The 23,217-nt window shown below is 34.8% G+C and overlaps 1 protein-coding gene across 2 annotated transcripts in view; it reads left to right on the top strand.

Annotated features, from left to right (window-relative positions):
• EPHA6 (EPH receptor A6) overlaps window positions 1–23,217 on the top strand; it is an 884,276-nt gene that overhangs the window by 581,565 nt on the left and 279,494 nt on the right. The window contains exons 7-8 of one of the 2 annotated variants that reach the window (XM_047099573.1): window positions 21,351–21,398; window positions 21,804–21,966. In XM_047099573.1, the coding sequence (XP_046955529.1) occupies window positions 21,351–21,398; window positions 21,804–21,966 (211 nt within the window). The remainder of the gene's footprint in view (window positions 1–21,350; window positions 21,399–21,803; window positions 21,967–23,217) is intronic. The other variant, XM_047099574.1, reaches the window with a different exon arrangement.

The raw sequence follows: 23,217 nt of genomic DNA, 5'->3' as shown, positions 1-23,217 counted from the left end.
ATTTTAAGAACTCTTTCTTTCAAAAGACTCTATTAAGATTATAAAAAGATAAGCCACAAAGCAGAAGATGCATGTCATATATATATAGCTAGTAAGGGGATTATTAACCAAAATACATAAAGAAACCCTATAAAATAATAAGAAAAAGAACAACCTAATAAAAAATATCAACCCATAAAACATGAAACTTAAATAAATAAATAAGTAAATAAATAAAATGGGTATTTTGAGTAAAAAAAAAATGAATCTATGTAAGAAAATATGTTCATTTCATTAGTAATAAGGAAAATGTGAATTGAAACCACATTGAGATCATTATACATACTAGATTGGCAATAATTAAGAAATGTGATGTTTCTTTTTTTGTTTTTGTACTTAAATACTTGTTACTTTTTTTTTTTTAATTTTTACTTAAATTCCAGTTAGTTAACATATAATGTGATATTGATTTCAGGAGTAGAATTTAGTGATTCATCACTTACATGTAACACCCAGTGCTCAACACAACAAGATATTTCTAAGAATTGAAGATGATGTAGAGCAATAGGAACTCTGATATTGTTAGAATAGGTGTAAATTTATAAATCATTTGGGGAAATAATTTTTTACAGTCCTACATTTTCATTATCCGATGACTTAGCATTTTCACTATGTATATACTGTAAAAATCTTATATGGATAAAGACAATATCCTACACTGTTTAAGGAAGGATTGTGGTTTTTGTTTTTGTTTTTGTTTTTGGTTGGTTGAGGGTTTTTTAGGTTTTTACTTAAATTCCAGTTAGTTGAAGATCACCTGGGTGGCTCAGTTGGTTGAATATCCAATTTTGGCTCAGGTCATGATCTCACAGCTCATGAGTTTGAGCCCTGCATTGGGCCCCGCTTCAGATCCTCTGTCTCCCTCTTTCTCTGAACCTTCCCTACTCACACTCTTTCTCTCTCAAAAATGAAAAATAAGCAAAATTTCCAATTAGTTAATATACAGTGTAATATTAGTTTCTGGTGTACATTATAATGATTCAACACTTCCATACAACACCCAGTGCTGATCACAAGTGCACATCCTAATCTCCATCACTTATTTCAACCATCTCTCCACCAGCCTCTCTTCTGGTAACCACCAATTAATTCTCTATAGTGAAGAGTCTGTTTCTTGGTTTGTCTCTCTCTCCTTTTCTGTTTCCCTTTGCGCATTTGTTTTGTTTCTTAAATTCAACATATGAGTAAAATCATATGGTATTTGTCTTTCTCTGACTTTTCACTTAGTATAATATTCTATAGCCCCATACATGTCATTGCAAATGACAAGATTTCATTATTTTTTATGGTTGAGTAATATTCCGTTGTATAAATCTACCATCTCCTCTTTATCCATTCATCAGTTGATGGACATTGAGCTGTTTCCATAATTTGACCATTGTAGATAATGCTGCTATAAACATTGGGGTGTATGTATCCCTTTCAATTGTATTTTTGTATTCTTTGGGTAAATACCTACTAGTGCAATGGCTGGATCATAGGATAGTTCTATTTTTAACTTTTTGAGGAACCTCCATACTGTTTTCCACAGTGGTTTCACCAGTTCGCATTCCCATCAACAGTGCAAGAAGGTTCCCCTTTCTTGTATAATAAAACATTTTTAACCTAATTTCATCAAGAAAATGACTAAAGTTTAGTCCACTATAGTTTGGTGGAACATGAGTAATATATTATTAGTGAAAATGAATGAATATTATGTATAATTGTACTTGAACATAATGTACTAGTCAACATTATGAACAATGTACTGTCACAGTATGATAAACTTTAAAACATAACATAGTCCTAGAAGACTACATACAGTATAACAATATTTGGAGAAAGCTCAAAGACGTATAAAACTTAACAGTGTAGTATATGAACTCATACAGATGTGATAATACTAACTTTTTAAACAAGTGTAGACTCAACACAAAATTACCAATAGCAAATACCTCTGTGAAAAAAGGTAAGGGGTTGGATAGGGAAGGAATGCAGAGATAGACCTAATTTAGGTACCTTTGAGACAGAAAATAGTCCATACAATATGACTCATGGTATCTCAGAATTTATATTAATTTAGTACATCTTATACTGATGTTTCCCAAAGTATGTACTCTACAGCTAGTCTCAGTGGATGTTTTTATCACCGGGGTTGCATGGTCAAATCAATTTGAAATATGTAGCATATAGTTTTCATCTCTGGAATTTGACAAATCACATGGACATATTAAATGCTCAGGGAAAGCCAGCAGTAAAGTAACCTACTTAACTTTACTTAACCTAATGTTTTCCAAATTTATTCGACCTCGGTGGAAGTCATACAAAGTATATTACTTAGATCTCCTTTCAGGAGATCTCATTCCAGTTGCTGCAGGGAGGGTTCAAAAGCAGGATTCTCTCACTTTCAAAGAGAAGCTGCCAGGCTTCTGAGTGGCTCAGTCGATTGAGCACCTGACTCTGGCTCAGCTCCTGATCTCATAGTTTGTGAGTTTAAGCCCAACAACATCGGACTCTCTGCTGTCAGCTCAGGGCCTGCTCCAGATTCTCTGTCCCCCTCTAACTGCTCCTCCCTGGCTAGTGCTCTCTCTTTCTCTCAAAAAATAAACAAATAAATAAATAAACATACATTAAAAAGAGAAAGAGAGAGAGAAAATGCTGCGCCTTTAGCTTCTACTGCAGCTTTCCTATCAAAGCCCCATTCCTCCTGGCCTCTGGTCCTAAAGTCAAGGCTTTCTTGACAAATGCAAAATTCTTCTGACAGACACTATTCTCTTGGGAGCCCTTGAATGCTTGGCAAGACTTTCAGATTTGCACTGCCATCTGAGACATTTTCTATCCAGTCCTGTTTCTTTGCCTCTCTTTTTAGAGGAGTCATATCCGCATTATGCATTATGATCTGAAAGCTCTTCTTGTCTACTTATTCCCTTTCCCATTTTACCTACACTTGTATTTCTCTCCATAAATATCTTCACTTTCAAGTTCATTTTGTTCTTTACTTTTGTTTGAGCCTGATGTGGAGCTCGATCTCACAAACCTTGAGATCATGACCCAGGCAAAAATCAAGTCTGTCGCTTAATGCACTGAGCCACTCAGACACTCCACAATTTCATTTTGAAATGATGACGGAATGATTTTGTAATCTGCTCACTAGAAGATCCAAACTTACGCAATCATAGAACTTTTAAAAAAAAAATTACCTTAATGACGCATTGCTTGAAAATAATGTTCCATGGAAAACCCTTTGGGAAATTTTGTTTCAAGCCAAATTTTACTGCTTCCAAGTATAGAAAGTATAAAAACAAATGTTTGTTTTAGCTCATTCATACTTTTATAGTAGGAAAATATTATTTTAAAATGATATATGTATATTTTCTCTTCTGAATTTTTGTCTTTATTTTGAGAATGAGGGCTATGGAAAAGTAATACTCATTGCTAAAGTATATCACTTCCAGTATCTTTATTAAATAACTAGTATTCTGATGTGTAGCTTTTTTTATTTCACTGAAGCATGAATTTGAAGCAAAAGCTCTAAGAAAGAAAAATTAAAACTATGTTTTTGTCCTATTTTTATTAAATTTCAAATATTATTTTTTCCCATTCCGTTGGTTGCCTTTTAGTTTTGTTGGTTGTTTCCTTTGCTGTGCAGAAGCTTTTTATCTTCATAAGGTCCCAGTAATTCACTTTTGCTTTTAATTCCCTTGCCTTTGGGGATGTGTCGAGTAAGAGATTGCTACGGCTGAGGTCAGAGAGGTCTTTTCCTGCTTTCTCCTCTAAGGTTCTGATGGTTTCCTGTATGGAAACCAATTTGTCAATAAACTTCATATAAAAAAAAATTTTTCAAATATTATATGGTTTTATATCTAAATCAAGTTAAATATTTTTTATAAAACTCTATTCAAACTGATGAAAAAAAACCACAGTAGTTATAGCTCATTGAGCATCACAAAATATTCTATGCCTCACTATAAACAGAAACATTTTGACATCCCAATTTTTTTAATTTAAAGAAAATTTTAAATGATTTAATGATTGTGGCAACTATGGATGAAAACAGTTTCAATAAAGTAGTAAAACCAAAGTCGTTCTACTTTTTTTCAAAGCTCTATAATATGGTTTAATTTTTCCAAGGCACTATCTAGAAATATGTAAAGAACTGTAAAACTTCTCATACATTTTGACTAAGAAGTTCCACTTAGAGAAAACACCTTAAAATAAACATACCAATTTTTGGAAAGGTCAGTTTGTACAAACAATTCCAATTGTTTTTTTAAAAATGGAAATAATTCAAAGACCTAATATGAATATTATGTTAGCTCATCAAGCTATGAATCCTATATGGTGAAATTCTAGAATTCAAATGTGGAAAACTATCACATCATTTAAAAAATGTATGCAGAATAATAAGTAAACTTCCAGAAATAGTTTAGAAATAAAATAGTTTACAGCTGCATGAAATATGATAAATGAATCATATACCTAGAGATGACCTTATGGGAATTAAATCACAAATAATTTTTACAGAATGAGCAACTAAAGTGTCAACAATGTATAAATTATCTTAGGAAATCACTCATTCATTTATTAAAATAGACTTATTAAACTCTCAGGTGGTAGACACCTGTATTAGGTATTGTAAATTTTTGTTGGACTAAACCTCAAATCCTGGAAATTACAATAACATAATCTAACTTAGAATTCATTTTTCAAGTACTTACCTGACTGGAACATATTTGGTTTCAAAATTATGATTTTATTTTTATTCAGAGTAACTAAATAATTCTTTTGGTTAGGCATATTCAAATCAAGAAGGCTAAGTTCATTACTTTAATGATATAAAGTTTAAATGAACCTCTCTTTATAAAGCATTCATACTGGATACTTTTTAAAATGCATTTGTCTTAATGGTTTCAAATGTCCTTCCTTGGTACTCTTGTAAGGGAGGCTGAGTTAACAGCCTATTATTATGTACTCCTTACTGAGCTGTTAATAGCTTTACAGTCTTTCAAAGAATACACCTGCTGCTCATAAAAACATTTATGTTGCTACAGAATTTGGCTGTATTTTAATATCATGTATTCGCAGTGACCTTGTAGAATCCATACTGATCTGATTTGATTTTTTAGAGGAACAAATAAAAATAGACATCAGTCCATTTGCTTGAGTATCTCAATGAAAAATTAGAAAATAATTTGATTATTGTAAGGATTTTAATATTTGAAATATTTTTCTTTAATGGTTTTAACTTTCTTGGTAATTTTATGTACTATTTAAGTTTGTTTAGATTTTTATTCTTGAGATTTTGTTGTCTCAATTTATATATGTTGATAAAGACAGGTTTATATCCCTATATATAGCTGTATATTTTAATGACAAACTGTTGACTTAAATAGTATTAGAAATATCAACATTTCCACATATTGAAAAAGTATGTATTATAATTAATTTAGATCCTCCTTAAACCTTAGTAATAGAAAATCATAAGTCTATAATGAGAAAATGTAAAGTTTTAGCTGAGAAAGTATTCTGAAGTTCTTCATGGTTGAATGCAATATAAATTAATTGTTTTTGGCTAAGTTTCAGTTGGCAAAGGCAAATTGCTCCCAGAACCTGTGTTTGATCCTTCTATTTCACACAAGGACATTTAAAGAAGACAATCAGTGCAATCATTATTTCCATATGTCCCTTGATTCATGTGATTTCATGGTAAATCACAGCAGGCGGAGGGATGAAATCTTTTTGTCCTAATTTAGTTATGCCCAAATGTGTATACCTATTACAACTGCTGTAATAAACAACTTCTTGGTAATTTTCCTCCTGTTTAGTGAATTATGCATCATAGCAGTTTTCATCTTAGCATGTTTAATAACTTTATATTTTAAACTTATATTTAAACTTTATATTATAACTTTCATCTTAGCATGTTTAATAACTTTATATTTTAAAAAGACCAAATATAGTCATTCTAAAGACTTAGTTTAATTTTTGATTAGCTAATTAATGAAGGTATTTTATTGCTGTCCATCAACAACAGAGCAAATAAATGGAGGTAGCTGTCAGGCATATAGTCCCCCTCAGCTCCTGAAACATGTCACAATCAAAGATTGTTATAAATCACTATTTTAAATCTCAGATTGGCACCATTGTACCAGTGAAGGCAACATTAACTAGTCAACTGGTCATGTCCACAGGCTAACTGACTTGAGGCCCAAGTAACTGACTCTAAAAGAATATCTGTCATTTAAAGAAATCTATAGACATTAGTGTTATTCTCACATATAGGTCTCAACTGCACACCTAATCACCTAAGTCATCAGACTCATAGGCATTTGGTTGATTTATCCTACTAAATTTCTTGTTAAAAGATGAAAGTTTCTGTGGTTCTGAGTGATTAATTTACTAAATAACCAATGCAATTCCCATTCACTAACTCAGAATATAGTTTATTATTAAAATTGTGTCTTACTGTAAGTGACAGATGTTTCCAGAAAGTACATGGACATCTATTTAATAACAGCAGCAGCAATAATAATCATTCTATGTTATATTTGGAAAGGATGTTCCAGTTTAGAAATCATTTTAATATGCATTCTTATTTGATCCAAAGAATTTGTGCACTGGATGGAGCTGAGATTGTTATGTTTACTTTTTCATTTTATTATACTATAGCATGGTAATATTATTATATGCTTAAGGTCATCTGTCTTATGAGTCACAGAAAGTGGGCCTTGTTTCTTTGAAATCCGATCCAATGCTTTAATTAGTAAGATCACTCCATTTATCAGTAAATATAGAAGATTCTGTTGAAGCTGTTAACAGAATTGGAAATCCCCATTTAAAACCTAGAAAAGCTCTTATGTTCTGATTTGCAGTCTAGGTATCCTCCTAAATTCGCTATGATGAAGAAATTGATATGAAAGTGCAAATAAAAGAAATTAGTTTGGCTAATTCTTTCTACATTGCCTTCATAGAAAAGCTTAGATCCACAATTTAATTGTTGTGATAGAAGAAATAACACTTTCATTCTTCTAAATTATCCTCTTGACTTATATAAAAAGAGAGAGTATGTGTCTTGAACCAACTAGTGGTAATAAGTGCCATAAAATAATAACAAAATGTAATCTATCTCAACCTTTGTTAGACTAAGTACTTTGAATTTCAGAGGTTCATATACTATGGTTAGAGTTGTGGGTTATTTATGATATACTGATTTAGATTAACTGTTTTCTCTTTTTAATGTTTGTTTATTAACTTACTTATTTATTTATTTTGAGAAAGAGAGAAAGCAGGGGGAGGGACAGAGAGAAAAGAGAGAGAGAACCCCAAGGGGGCTCTGCACTGTCAACATAGAGCCCGACAGAGGGCTTGATCTCACAAACCATGAGATCATAACCTAAGCCAAAAGCAAAAGTTGGATGTGTGACAGACTGAGCCACCAAGCACCACTAGATTCACTCTTATCTTTACATTTATGTTTGTCAATATATTAATAAAAATTGAATATAATATATATCATAGTATATAAAATTCTTAGGGAGAGATGGCTGTATTGCAATACTTGGTATTGGAAGCTACATAATGCAATAACACAGAATCCAGAGCTAGACACCCTGGGCTCAGATCCCAGCCCTACCACTAACTTAACTGAGTGACGTTGAGCAACTTACAACCTCTCTGTACAACCTCTCTCTCATTTGTAAAACCTACTTCATAGAGTAGCTTTGAGGATTTTCTGGGTATTGGGAGCACTTACAGAGCCTGACACATAGAAGTACTACCAAAGTGTTAACATTAAGAAAAAAAATTAACTACATTATGTTCTGTTCATACTTTCAATTGATTTGTTTTGACTAATTTAACCTGTCATTTCAGGCTAAAAATTCATAAATCCTTCCAAAGAATCAGATATTTGGAATGTTTATGTTGGGTAAATTTTATGTGTTAAGATAAAATCTTCAAAATACCATCAGCCAATCTAGTGACAAAAATGGGATCCGTCAAATATAACTTTGGGGCTATGAAATACAGATTAATGTTCGATCTACTTGTTCCAGTTACCTATTACTGCATAACAAACTGCTCCCAAAATGTAGTGGCTTTAAACATAACAATTTATAAGCATTATATCTCATGAATTTATGGATCTGAAATTTTAACCAAACACAGCAGGGGCAGCCCATCTCTGCTGCACAATTTCTAGAACCTTATCTGGGAGGAAGAAAATAGGCTAAGACTGGAACACCTGGGTGGCTAGCCTTGCATTATCTTCTCCTTTTCTCCTCTGCCTCATCCTCTCTCTTCCTTTTCACTCCCTCGTTCTCTCCCTCCTCTTGCCTCATGACCTTTCTCTCCAAAGGTCTGCCACATGGCTTTCTTGGGGTCCATGAAGTTCCCAGGAGCCTCCAACTAGTCATACTTCGCATACCACAACGCAGAGGTCCAAGACAAAGTTGAAAATTGCCAGTTTTCTTAGAGGTGTAACTGGCAATTTGTCACTGCTACTTTATTGGTCAAATAAGTCACAGCCTAGATGAGATTCAAGGGGAGGGGGCAGAGTGCTGACTTTCCAGTGGGAGGAGTGTGAAAGAGTTTGCAACCATCCTTAATTTGTCATACTGCTTGATTTGAGACCTGCATCCTATTACATCATGTGTTTGCTTCTAATTCGTACTCATTTTTTTTTATATATGAAATTTATTGACAAATTGGTTTCCATACAACACCCAGTGCTCATCCCAAAAGGTGCCCTCCTCAATACCCATCACCCACCCTCCCCTCCCTCCCACCCCCCATCAACCCTCAGTTTGTTCTCAGTTTTTAACAGTCTCTTATGCTTTGGCTCTCTCCCACTCTAACCTCTTTTTTTTTTTTCCTCTTCCCCTCCCCCATGGGTTCCTGTTAAGTTTCTCAGGATCCACATAAGAGTGAAACCATATGGTATCTGTCTTTCTCTGTATGGCTTATTTCACTTAGCATTACACTCTCCAGTTCCTTCCACGTTGCTACAAAAGGCCATATTTCATTTTTTCTCATTGCCACGTAGTATTCCATTGTGTATATATACCACAATTTCTTTATCCATTCATCAGTTGATGGACATTTAGGCTCTTTCCATAATTTGGCTATTGTTAAGAGTGCTGCTATGAACATTGGGGTACAAGTGCCCCTATGCATCAGTACTCCTGTATCCCTTGGATAAATTCCTAGCAGTGCTATTGCTGGGTCATAGGGTAGGTCTATTTTTAATTTTCTGAGGAACCTCCACACTGCTTTCCAGAGCGGCTGCACCAATTTGCATTCCCACCAACAGTGCAAGAGGGTTCCCGTTTCTCCACATCCTCTCCAGCATCTATAGTCTCCTGATTGGTTCATTTTGGCCACTCTGACTGGCGTGAGGTGATACCTGAGTGTGGTTTTGATTTGTATTTCCCTGATAAGGAGCGACGCTGAACATCTTTTCATGTGCCTATTGGCCATCTGGATGTCTTCTTTAGAGAAGTGTCTATTCATGTTTTCTGCCCATTTCTTCACTGGGTTATTTGTTTTTCGTGTGTGGAGTTTGGTGAGCTCTTTATAGATTTTAGATACTAGCCCTTTGTCCGATATGTCATTTGCAAATATCTTTTTCCATTCCGTTGGTTGCCTTTTAGTTTTGTTGGTTGTTTCCTTTGCTGTGCAGAAGCTTTTTATCTTCATAAGGTCCCAGTAATTCACTTTTGCTTTTAATTCCCTTGCCTTTGGGGATGTGTCGAGTAAGAGATTGCTACGGCTGAGGTCAGAGAGGTCTTTTCCTGCTGTACTCATTTTTTTTTAAAGTTTATTTTTGAGAGAGAGGGAGACAGAGTGCAAGCAGAGGAGGCAGAGAGAGGGGCACACACAGAATCTGAAGCAGGCTCCAGGCTCCGATCTGTCGGCACAGAGCTCAACGCAGGGCTCGAACTCACAGACGGTGAGATCATGATCTGAGCCAAAGTCGGATGCTTAACTGACTGAGCCACCCTAATTTGTACTAATTTAAAAATAATTTTTTTTCAGTACTGGGCCAGAGCAAATTTATTAATTTTGAATATGTATGAAATTATGAAAATTCGAAGTCTATTTAAATAGTTATGTGAAAATGTTGCAGAGCAAAAACAAACAAAAAAATAGTTCATTCATAAAAGTTAAGGAGAAGAGAAAGCAAACTTCCACAAAGAAGTTTCCCCAGATCTTAGAATCTGGACTATGCATTGTGTTGTGCCACTGTATTCATTATCATGAAATACCTATACAGATCAATGTATCCAAACTTGGAAATAAGGAGATTTCTGCTTGTCCAGGGAAAAAGCATCTGTCGCTAGCAGCCCTCCCAAGTACAAATTGCATGAATGTTTGAAATGGGCAACATCTGTAGCCAAAGAATAGTGACTGCTTTACTGTGGTGGGATTATTTTTCCTTTTACCCTAAACTTAATTTACTTCTTTATCATCGTTAGTTTCTCTCATTCTAACTTGATTTCAAAACTAGTTTATGTGTATGAATAAATAAATAATACATATCCTCTGTTTGATAATGATATAGATTAAAATAATATTACTGGGAAATGAGTTTGCTTTGCCTTGAATTCCTCTACATTTATTTAACACTGTCTGTAGTCACTGACATATTTACAAGTTCCTTTGGTTTCAAACAACCACAGTGAAACTAGAAGAGTGTGTGTGAATGTTCCTATGTTCTGCAGGAAGCTGTCAATTACAACAATCTGTTTATTACTATTACGCTAACTTATTTTCTCCCAGTGATGAAATATTACTTAGTTTCCAGTCACGGTATCTAGGTAAACCTATGTTTTATTATAAATCTGAGGCATTCATTTGATGCACATTTTAATATTGCCAGTCCTCTGAGAAAATTCAAAATCAATGACTGTGTTAGATGATTAACTGAGTATATTGAGTTATTTAGAGCATAGTGTGATACTTTTCAAGTCAAGATGATATCACTTATAAAGAAACTTTAAAATCTTTTGGGGAGGTAGGACTATGTACCTTGAGATTTAAATTATGCTTTGTAGCTTTGTAGATCAATCTTAACAGACATCTTTGTTTTAATTTTGAGCATAACAAATATACCTGTCATCAGATCACAATTAAGATCCATGAACAAATAAAAAAAAAAAGTTAAAGTTCCATCTTAGTGACAAATGGAAAAGATAAAAATGCAAAATAAGTCTGCAGAAAGTGTCCCTCCTATTTCAAATGAGGTTAAGGCATTCCTATGCTTGTATATTTAAATGGATTTTTGCTTTCTTTTCCCACAAATAGATCATCTAACACATGTTTTGTGGCCAATTTGGACAAATGTAACACTTTACCTGACATTCACAAATGATACTGTTTTTCAGTGGAGTCTTTTGTGCAAGTTTTTTTTTTTTTCCATATTCTCACTCTAGTGAAATCCTACCCATCTTAACTTCCTTAATATTTACTTCATTCTGTTGAAAAATCTAGTGACCATGAGATAGTTTTGGAGGCCAATCACCTACATTTACTGTCTAGTTATCTCATTTTCAAAGATTTGTTTCCTGCTAGCCTTCATTTTTCTTACCTAGTATATATTTCAGTTAGCACTATTGTGAAAAAGCTGCTTTATATTTTTGCTTTTTTAAAAAAACAGATAATCATTTCTAGCTTCATTATTTTTAGAATCCACATTTCCCGGTGAGGTAGAATTAATCAAAACACCATGCATGAGTTGCCTTTCTAGTTTCATGCCACTCCATTCAGCCATATTGTTCTAATAATTTAACTTTGAAAACATTCAGTTTGACATTTGGAATACCATTTATATTTGAATCAGTCAACATATTTGTATTAATTTTTCCAAAGATATTTAGTGTCTTTTTTTCCCTCTTGGTGGCATTTATTACTAACTTACCCTAATTTTATTCTCAAAGTTTTTTTTTTCTAGCTTTTATGTAGCTGATTTAGTAAGCTACTGACTCCAGTAGGAATTTGTAAATTTTTCTGAAAATGTTTAGTTTAAACTAAGTATAATCCTTAAATATTCTTATGATTATGATTTTTTTCCTCCTCAGTTCCTCCCCTTAGATAAAATAATTTTATCAACTTTCAATACCCTAATAAATTTTTAATGTTTTATTCTCTATTACATATATTTCCTCCTTTTTCTATCTGTATGTGTATTACTATGACCAAATTTACATTTGCTTTAAAAGCTCTTATACAATTATCAAAAAATATTAAGAATTAATTACAAATTTAAGTTGTCTATGATGTACCTTTAAGAAAATCTTTAAGGAATTTTGTGTGGGAGGCACTTTCTTTAGGAACATCTGTCAAACTTTAAACATTTAATTTTACTTGAACACCATCATAAATATTTATAGAGTAATAGATCACAGAACAGTCTATATCCCATCTGTATGAAGGTAGGTTACGCAAAAACAGATGGGAAAGTTAAAACTGAATACATATTAAGAGATATTTATTTACAGATGTTTCAACACAAATCTTGGTTTTTATAAGCATACAGGTTTGTAAATATTTTTTTGGCAAGGAAATTCTTGGATGTTCTCAACAATGTTCCTAAAACAAACAAACAAATAAAAAAACAAGCCAGACATACTGACATAATATTATTGCATTTTGATTGTGGAAGGACTATAAGCCAGCAAAACAATTTTTCTCATTTCTCATTTGAATTGTCATTAATTTGTGCCAACTGATTTTAATTGTTATAAAAATATATAGAACTTAAAAGCTAAACTTATAGAGCAATTAATTCATTAATTTATTCAATCATTTGGCTAATATATTATGAGAGCCTATAATATTCTAGGTACAATGCATTAAGTAGTGGGAATATAGAAGTTAAAAGGCAAACAAAACACATACAAATTTTTATAAAAAAAACTTCTCACAGCGTCTGCAGAATTACCTTAAGGCACAAGCCTATCATTGCCCTAAATTAAATGTACCACCTACCAATAATGGCTCCTAAAATAAAGAAATTATGCTATATTACACATCTGCTGGAGCCTGTAAAAGGGTTTTACACATTATTTTGCTTTATCCTTACAACAAGCTTGACACTTTGAGATGGTATAAACTTTCTGGTTTTCATAGATGGACAGACTACAAGTAGGATTCCATTGGTATCATCCTAGGACCAGTATTTTCTAAAGATCTCACTATAATCATTTAGCCATTTCTCCTAACAGTATTATCTACCCACTCTTTCTACCAGTTAATTATCTACATAGAAGTGATCTGTTTTCTGAAAATCAATTATGAATGTTTAATTCCAGATCACTATTCTTCTATCATCGGCGTCCATTTGTGCCAGCTCCTACTATTGCTTAACATTTAATGTTCAAGGAATGCATTTAATTTTCATTTTAGGTGAAACACGATATATATTGGAATATAAGAAAAAAATAATGAATGCATTTCAAAGTGATTTGGGGTTACCTCCTATTTTGGATTACTGGGGATAATCAAGTGTTGATTGTCGTAAATTATAGCCATGGTATACTAAATGATACTTCTCCAAAAGTGCAGTCAGAAAGTATTTGTGTACTTAGAATATATACTTCTACATTTTTCTTACTTATGCGTAATTTGTCATTTTGTTTTATCAGTGGACAGTTTTTACCTAAGCAAAACAATTTAGAACACCCTACCCACTAGCTTGTTAACCACTTCTTTTCCCAAACTATATACTCTGTCATATGCACTTCAGTAAATGTGAGAGAAGAATAATATTTCCAGCCTGCTTATGTCTCTGGGTCAATCAGCTTTTTGGGCACCAGGCCCATCTCCCCTAGCAGGTGGGGTTAACTTAGATCTGAAAAGAAAAAAAATTTTACCTTTGAAATAACTAGTTAAAATCTTTAACATTGAAAATTGTCTCAGTCATTGAGGAACTATGTCTATAAAGATTTTCTTAAAAATTTTTTTTACATTTATTTATCATTTGAGAGACATAGAGAGACAGAGCACAAGTTGGGGAGGGGCAGAGAGAAAAGGAGACACAGAATCCAAAGCAGGCTCCAGGCTCCTAACTGTCAGGACAGAGCCCAACACAGGGTTTGAACTCACAAGCCATGAGATCCTGACCTGGGCCGAGGTCGGCGGATGCTTAACTGACTGAGCCACCAGGCGCCCCTCTTTAAAATTTAAAATATTATACTATCACCTATTTAAAGGTAATAAAATTAAGTTATAAATTATTTTAAAATGAAAGACATTGCGATACACATACATCCAAACCAATGTAAGATGACCAGTGCAGGGGGGAAAAGGTAGAAAGAAGGAACTAACAAGTACATTAAACCTTGGGTTGTGAGTAACTTGTTCTGTGAGTGTTCTGCAAGATGAGCAAACATTTCTAATAATTTTAAATTGATAAATGAGCGATGTCTTTCAATACAAGTAGTATGTAATGCCAAATATCACATGATCACAACTGAGCCAATGGTTCTTGAAATTTGCTTTGATATACAAGTGCTTTGGATTAGAAGCATGGTTCCAGAATGACATATCCTCACAAACCAAGGTTTTACTGTATAAAATAAAAAACAATTAATGAAATTCAGTCAATAAAAATATCTTTGATTTAAAAAAAATCAAAACCAGGTTCTTAAAAGACTGATAAACAAAGTTGGAAGATGTTACTTATGGAAGAGATTTTTAATGATGGGACATGACTTGATATAATTTATAACAGTATGTATAAAATATAATGTTAATGGGTAATATCCTCTAACTTACCAAAATTGAATTAGAAGACAATCCAATCCAAATATAGGATAAAATAATTTTAAAAGATGGTCAATATTTACTCCCAGAAGGTCCGTTTCAATTACATTTTCAAGGAATAGATTATTCCATATTAAATAAATTATTTCAGAATATTAGTAAATGGAACATTTCATCATATATTCTCTAATAATCTAATCCAAATTATCACAACCAGAGATTGATAATAAAAATGGGAAAAAATAAGAAAACTCTAAGCCAAGATCACCTATAAACATAGGTATAAAAATTCTAGTTGAAATATCAAATTGAATCCAAAAATCTCAATAAAAATTATAATACTATATTGTGAACAAGAATTAGTAGAGTTTATCTTAGAATGCAAAGGTAGTTCTTCATAAGTATATACATTAAGGTGAAAAAATAATGAACTAGGCAAATACAGACATATTGTTTTAGAACATTCAGTATCCTTTTCACATTTTAAAAACAGAATAAAAATATAATCACAGTATAAGAAAAAAGCAGATGGAATCAACTGCGTATCTACCAAAAACCTAAGTCAGATGTGATTATGTTTAACAGCTGCACATTAATAGCCATTCCATTAAATAACAGAGGAAAATAAAGTACCTCCTTTTACTTCCACTGTGCAATATTCTACTAAAAATCTTAGCATTGCAATAAGAGAAGAAAAGTAAGAGATTTTCCCTTTGGTTTCTACAGTAAAATGTTATAGATTTATTCATACTTTTTGCACAATTTTTTGTCATGTGCTCAAGTATTGTAAGGTTTCTGTTACTATAGTAACTGGAATATTTTAAAGTATAATGTTAAGTGGTCATTGCTAATATATAGGAAAAGTATAATACATAGGAAAAGTATAAAGATATTCTAATGCCATCAAATCATCACTATCTGGCTCATAGGCTGTGTTATATTTAAAGTTATTTCTAGTGATTCGATAATCAATAATGTAAAGTGTAAAGATGCGACCTTGACTCAAAGTCTAATCTATAAGCATATTTGCCCTGGACATACCTGCATTAGTTGGATATAGTGGAAAAACACAACTTGAATGAAAACTACTAACTAGTTAGGTGACTTGCTTTGGTAAGTTACTTATTCTATATTGACCAATTTCAACATATGTTAAGTGAGAATAAAGACATTATCAGTTCTTGCTTCACAAGATTATTAAGAATATCACATAAAGAATGTGTATTATAAAGGATTGCATAAATGTAGTTCTCTTATGAGTGCTGCTATATCTTTAGATCTAAATGTAGAAAAAAGTCTAAAACAATTTTTAATCAATATGTAATCCAATTAATTTAAAATTTTTTCAACGTTTTTTATTTATTTATTTTTGGGACAGAGAGAAACAGAGCATGAACGGGGGAGGGGCAGAGAGAGAGGGAGACACAGAATCGGAAACAGGCTCCAGGCTCTGAGCCATCAGCCCAGAGCCTGACGCGGGGCTCGAACCCACGGACCGCGAGATCGTGACCTGGCTGAAGTCGGACGCTTAACCAACTGCGCCACCCAGGCGCCCCAATTTTTTTTTAACGTTTATTTATTTTTGGGACAGTGAGAGACAGAGCATGAACAGGGGAGGGGCAGAGAGAGAGGAAGACACAGAATCGGAAGCAGGCTCCAGGCTCTGAGCCATCAGCCCAGAGCCCGACGCGGGGCTCGAACTCATGGACCGCGAGATCGTGACCTGGCTGAAGTCGGACGCTTAACCGACTGCGCCACCCAGGCGCCCCAATTTAAAATTTTTTAAAAAAAGTCAAGGAAGTAACATCTTACAGAAGTCTCACTAGACCCAGAAATTTTAAGAGAACGAAAACTAGCTAAATGATGACCCCTTTGTGGGCCCATTGAATCTACTTCCATTAGTGAGAGTGGTAAACCAAGAGTGAGGTAAGGAGTGGTGAGAAGGAGTTACAGGAGAAGAGAGGGGACTTAATTGCTTACTTGGAACTTTGGTGATCATTTAATCTATATCTGTTAGAGTGCCCCAGAGCCCTTCCTTAAGTATAGTGAGCATTCAGTGTCTCTGGAATAAATGAATTTAATGTATAAGTAAATCCAAGTCTTCAATGTGATTTACCAAGATACATAACCCAAGTAGAACAAAGACCAAGATCAAGGCAAGAAAAGTTCAACCCAAAATTCTCTACATGTTGTCTTTTGTTGATACAGGCCATTCAAAACTGATTTTTTTTTTAAAAAATTTACTGTTTATTTTTGAGAGAGACAGAGACAGAGTGTGAGTGGGAAAGGGGCAGAGAGAGAGGGAGACACAGAATGTGAAGCAGGCTCCAGGCTCTGAGCTGTCAGCACAGAGCCTAACACGGGGCTCAAACTCACAGACCGTGATATCATCACCTAGGCAAAGTCAGATGCTTAACTAACTGAGCCACCCAGGGGCCCTGCACACTGATTTTAGAAAGATGCATCCCCAGGAACTGGGCACCTTAGCCTATTCCTTTTCACTAAGTTACAGTTTTTAGATTAAATGCTAACAGGATCCAGAATCTGGTAAAAACATGTCTTTTAGTTACCCTGAAGAGTTGACGTCTATAGAGGTAAAGCTAGATTCAGTATTTTAGCTAAATGAAAGGTCTAAAGTGATTTCCCCAAAAAACATTGATTCTCAGCAGCTGGGAAGGAGCAGTGTCTGAGTGAAAGCTGTAGGGTCTACCCATGGGAAGAGAACGGTAAGTGAAGGTGAATATCTCTAGAGATCAGTGCAAATACATTCTTTTTGGCAATGTCCAATGTTCACACTATTTGGTTCTGAACTATTTTAAAATACATATGTAGATACAAATATATAAAAAAGAAATTGTATATATATATATATATATATATATATATATTTAGTGTTTATTTTTTGAGACAGAGAGAGAGACAAAGAGACAGAGAGAGAGACAGGCAAGCTGGGAAGGGGCAGAGAGAGGGAGACACAGAATCTGAAGCAGGCTCCAGGCTCTGAGCTGTCACCACAGAGCCTGTCCCGAGGCCTGAACCCATGAACCGAGAGATCATGACCCACGTCATGGGGCTTAACCGACTGAGCCAGCAGGCGCCCCTATATTAATTATTTTTAATGACATACATAGCAATATATTAAAGTACATCATTACTAAATGTTTTTTCTCACAGTTGGTGCTCTTATCCATGCTCATCCAAGGAGAAAGAGTACAACAAGCTGTTTTACTTTCAGCAGCAAACACTACTGCAGAAGACTGCAAGTGCACCCAGCAATGAGCATCCACTGTCCTATCCACAGCTCAGTGTGCTTTGCAACCAGTGGGGTTATGCCTTTGGAGCTTCACTTTATGCCACTTATTTATTGCCTGACAACTTGTCATGAACCATAAAAGTGTACAAGTGATAATCCTGAATCTACTACAAAGAATTTAAAAATCATCTAGCTTTGGAAATTAATAAATATTTAGCACTGGTTGATAATACACGATATGAAAACTTATGGAGTATAGATAGTGCAGTACTTAGAGCAAAACTTGTAGTTGTACATAGTCTATTTGAAAAGATATACTGACAATTAATGAGTTAAGCATTAATTGTCAGTATAATTAATGTATTAATTAAGAAGAAAGAAAATCACTTATGGTCAAAGCAAATTTTAAATGTAATAGAAAACAAAGATGCAATTCGATTAACAAAGCCAAAAGTTGGTTCAAACCTCTGGAAAGCTTGATCAAGAAAAGAAACTACAAAAATAAATAGCATTAAGAATGCAAAAGCTGGGGCGCCTGGGTGGCTCAGTCGGTTGAGCGTCCGACTTCGGCTCAGGTCACGATCTCGCGGTCCATGAGTTCGAGCCCCGCGTCGGGCTCTGGGCTGATGGCTCAGAGCCTGGAGCCTGCTTCCGATTCTGTGTCTTCCTCTCTCTCTGCCCCTCCCCTGTTCATGCTCTGTCTCTCACTGTCCCAAAAATAAATAAACGTTAAAAAAAAATTGGGGCGCCTGGGTGGCGCAGTTGGTTAAGCGTCCGACTTCAGCCAGGTCACGATCTCGCGGTCCGTGGGTTCGAGCCCCGCGTCAGGCTCTGGGCTGATGGCTCAGAGCCTGGAGCCTGTTTCCGATTCTGTGTCTCCCTCTCGCTCTGCCCCTCCCCCGTTCATGCTCTGTCTCTCTCTGTCCCAAAAATAAATAAACATTGAAAAAAAAAAAAGTAACGTTTAAAAAAAAAAAAAGAATAAAAAATAAAAAAAAAATTTAAAAAAAATGCAAAAGCTATTTAACTATGGATTTAGCAAATACAAAAAACACATTTAAGAGTTTTATGAACAGTGGGATGTGTTACCTAGCAAATTGAAAACATCTATGTCATAAAAGCAGCAATTCCATCATGGCACAAACTCCAGAAAAACTTGCACACATATCCTACTCAAACATGTCCACAGTTCAGCCTGTGAGGATGAATAAAGAGGACTAGATGGTTCTGTGGCAAAGGATGGTCTCTACCCGGTGACAGATGCTTAGAATTGGAATTGACACGTTGGCAGAAAGGCAATTAGCCAAAGTTCTGGGACACTAGTGCTCTATGCTTGTAATGGATAAGTGCTACCCTGATTTCCCAAGAGCTTGGAAATGCCAGGAGAGAGGGCTGCTGTACCCTGGAAAGAGGAACTCTCATGACTGCTGCGTTCTGAGGCCTCCTCTTTGGCAGGCTGAGACGTGGCAAGATGTTAAGACAAGGCAGCCCATCAACACACTGCTGTCATTTAGGCTGAGGAACCATGTACACACATTTCCTACCTGGGGATTTTTATTCCAGAGATGCAAGTACAGATACACTTTTGTATATAACAGCAGAAATGCTAAAAGCTGTTTGCAAAAGGTGTCCTTTACTGCCTGTAACTTTACTAAGAAATTACTATTTAGCTACATTTTGATGAAGCAACAAAGACATAATGTGTAATTGGTGTGCTGCCAGTCTAAAAGTAGATTTTTGAAATCTGTATTTTCTCTCTTCAAGGATAAGACAAAATTTATTTTTTCACGGCTTTACAATTTTTTTCTCAGTCATCATTTCATATTGTGAACTACTACTCAAAATGTACCATAACACTTACATTGCAGGAAATTCTGTGAAAGGTGGAATATTCTCCTACTGTGAGATTGAAAATCCAGAAAGTTTTGCAGATTTCTACCAGAAACATTATCACTTCTTCTAATGGCACATGAGCAGGTTTTTTTTTCTCTAAAATATGAGTGCTAAGCTCCCTAATTATAAAGGCCTTGATCTTAGCTCCTTCTTTTAGCCCTTAAATGATTCCTCCCATTAATTATTTTAGAGACTATATTTCTTTGGATTTTATGCTAGGTAGATATTTATTTACTTTCTAATCTCAAAATTACTTAGCGGTAAATATAAACTGCAATTTATCTTTTTGTCTTTTTTAGTTAAAATGTTGCTATTGTTAACTCATTTTTTTCTTTCTTTTTTGTGTTGAATAAACAGTTCTATTTAGGGTATACATGGCAAATTAAATTCCTCAGCTAGACTCAGAATAACATGTAGCATCTAATGTTCTGACAAATAGGGCCATAAAATTTTTAAATGATCTTTAAGATTAGGATGTTTTTCTTAAAAACTAGCTGAAGTGAAATGATTTCCATAGTTCTAAATCTTAAAGCATCACCAGCAAATAAATGGAGTTTGACACAATCTACACATGTGTAGATTTTTATAACTTCATTTGTTAGTCTGGAAGATATGAACAACAGAGAGTATCAGGCAAAGGCTAAATGAAATCTTGATGGGAATAATATAGATAGAATTAAGGCGTCAAATGAGTGATTCAGTTAATGATCTTGAAAGTCACTTCCATCCCTGAGAATATCTTCAGATTTCTGAGAAGAGTGGAGAATTAACGTAAGGACCTGGTGGCCTAATTTGACTTATGAATTTAGAAGAGTTATTCACACAAATACAGTGTTTTCACCTATTAAAATATCAGTATAAAATTACTGAACAATAACACTGTACAAAAATAGTATTAAGTTTAATTTATCTCCATTGCCAGCATGTTGTGGACAGTCTCTTACATGCATGGATAAAATGAACTATCCTGTTCTGAGTTGGTGGGCAAGAGAGCCCCCTTAAAAGACCCTGACTGACCGGATCATTCGATCAGCTGTGGCAAACCCTTCCCATTAGTGAGGGGAGGTAGTTTTGCAATTAACTGCAGGTGACTGGGAACCAAGGCTCCAGCCCTGCCTCTGATTCCACGGGTGTGGTAAGTCTTTCATACCTTCTCTGTTTTTGATGCTCCTTTTTGGACAGACTATGGTAAAACCTACGTCACAAGTTTTTACATCTTTAAAAAATAAACTGCAATATCTAGGTGGGGAAGGAGTCAGTTCTCCCTTAAGGGAAAATTTTCATAGTTTTATGTTTCAAGCTGGACTCCACTTCAGTTGTTAACTACAGGGACATCGCTGAGTTTTGGAACAAAGTAATTGATTCGGGATAAAATACTTCAAATTAAAAAAAACAATTAATTTATTTTTCCTTTCACCCACAGGTCTACCCACGGATAGCGCCGGCATTTTGGCACTACCTGCGGGTAGAAGTGAGTAGCGGGGACTTGAACCCTCCCACCCTTGCTCCTTGCACTCTGCTGGTGTGGTCTGATCTGATGTGCCCATTTTGCTCAAGGTGCAGCTGCCATTCTGTGTAAACGTGCTCTCACGCCACCACCATTCCTTAGAGTTGGAGCAGAAATCCAAATCACCAAACCTCCAAGTGCAAGCTTATATAAGATAGTCATCCTTCTTAATAAATTTCCAAATCAAGACCATATCATGTGCATCATAGTGATAAATAAGTGCCAACTTATGGGAAACCATGCTTACACCTCTTTTTAATCAATATTTTTGATATTCAGAGCATACTTCCTCAGCTTAATTTGGGAATATGCCTGGGAAAAAGCGGAAAAACTCTGCTTCATTTCCTTTCTCCTCTTTTCTATCCCCAGGAGCATGAGCAGCTCACCTATTCCTCCACGAGGTCCAAGGCGCCCAGTGTCATCATCACAGGCCTCAAGCCAGCCACCAAGTACATATTTCATATCCGAGTGAGGACTGCAACAGGATACAGTGGCTATAGCCAGAAGTTTGAATTTGAAACAGGAGATGAGAGTAAGTTTTGCACAAACATATAAAATAAGATGTTAAGTTATACCATTCCAATCTGACCTGAGTTAAAAATCTAATGTTCCCAATTGTGAATAGTCTCATCAAATGGGATTCTGTTCCTGTAAATACTCATATAGTCATTTCAGTTAATGTTTTGTTGCTATCATTAAATTCCTCCATGAAATGCCCTGTTCTACCACAATTGTAACGTAGCCCAGATACATTTCTTTATGCAGAATTCATCACTCATGCTGTAACATAGAGTCTCAATGGGTGGTGTTAGCCTAATTGTTTGCCAGTCTTGGCATCATAATATGATACTAATGAAAACTTGGAAGAGAATAAAGCCATGAGCAAATGATTTTAGCAGTTAGTTCAAAATTGTGCAGCTTTGGCTTATTATCTTAGATCAATAAAAACAGTGGTCAGGAGAAAAACTCTACTGAAGTGTACATTATAAGTTTAAATGTAGACACATGGGCTTAATTAGAAACTCAAATTAGTTCCATAGCCTTGAAGTGTTGAAAATCAAAATGAGAGATGAAGGTGAGGTGTTCCAATGTCATGTAACATAGGCTTTGGAATGTCTTATTCAGTCTAAATCCTGCCCTGTTATTGAATTCATTTTTTGCTTTTAGAAACCTATCTTACTGCTATCTGTGTAAAGATAATATGGGTGGCTTTTGCCATGTTCCTCTATGGAAAATTTTCAAATACCTAATCATAATAAAAATATTTTCTCATCATTGCTAAAATACCCATATTTACTTAAGAATTCAAGAATAGCAAATTTATTATAAAAATTATTTATAAATAACAGTAATAATAGCTACCATTTATTGAGCCTCTAAAAAATGCCAGATATTGGGGCGCCTGGGTGGCTCAGTCGGTTGAGCGGCCGACTTCGGCTCAGGTCATGATCTCACGGTCCATGAGTTCGAGCCCCGCGTCGGGCTCTGTGCTGACAGCTCAGAGCCTGGAGCCTGTTTCAGATTCTGTGTCTCCCTCTCTCTGACCCTCCCCCATTCATGCTCTGTCTCTCTCTCAAAAATAAATAAACGTTAAAAAAATTTTAAAAATGCCAGATATTATATAAAGTATTTTATATGTATTATTTCATTTAAACTTTTCAACACCCAATGAGACAAGTATTATTTTCCTAATTTTACTTATGACAAACAGAAGCCTGGAGAAATAGGGCAATTTGTCCAGCTAATGAGAGATAATGAGAAGCTAAGTTAAAATTTGAAAATG

The sequence above is a fragment of the Lynx rufus genome, unplaced genomic scaffold, assembly GCF_022079265.1.
Source record: "Lynx rufus isolate CCGP_SWC_20201006 ecotype Redwood Valley unplaced genomic scaffold, mLynRuf1.p SCAF_5, whole genome shotgun sequence".
Taxonomy (NCBI): Eukaryota; Metazoa; Chordata; class Mammalia; order Carnivora; family Felidae; genus Lynx; species Lynx rufus.
The sequence above is the reverse complement of the archived record's forward strand: the minus strand, read 5'-3'. Positions and strand labels throughout refer to the sequence as shown.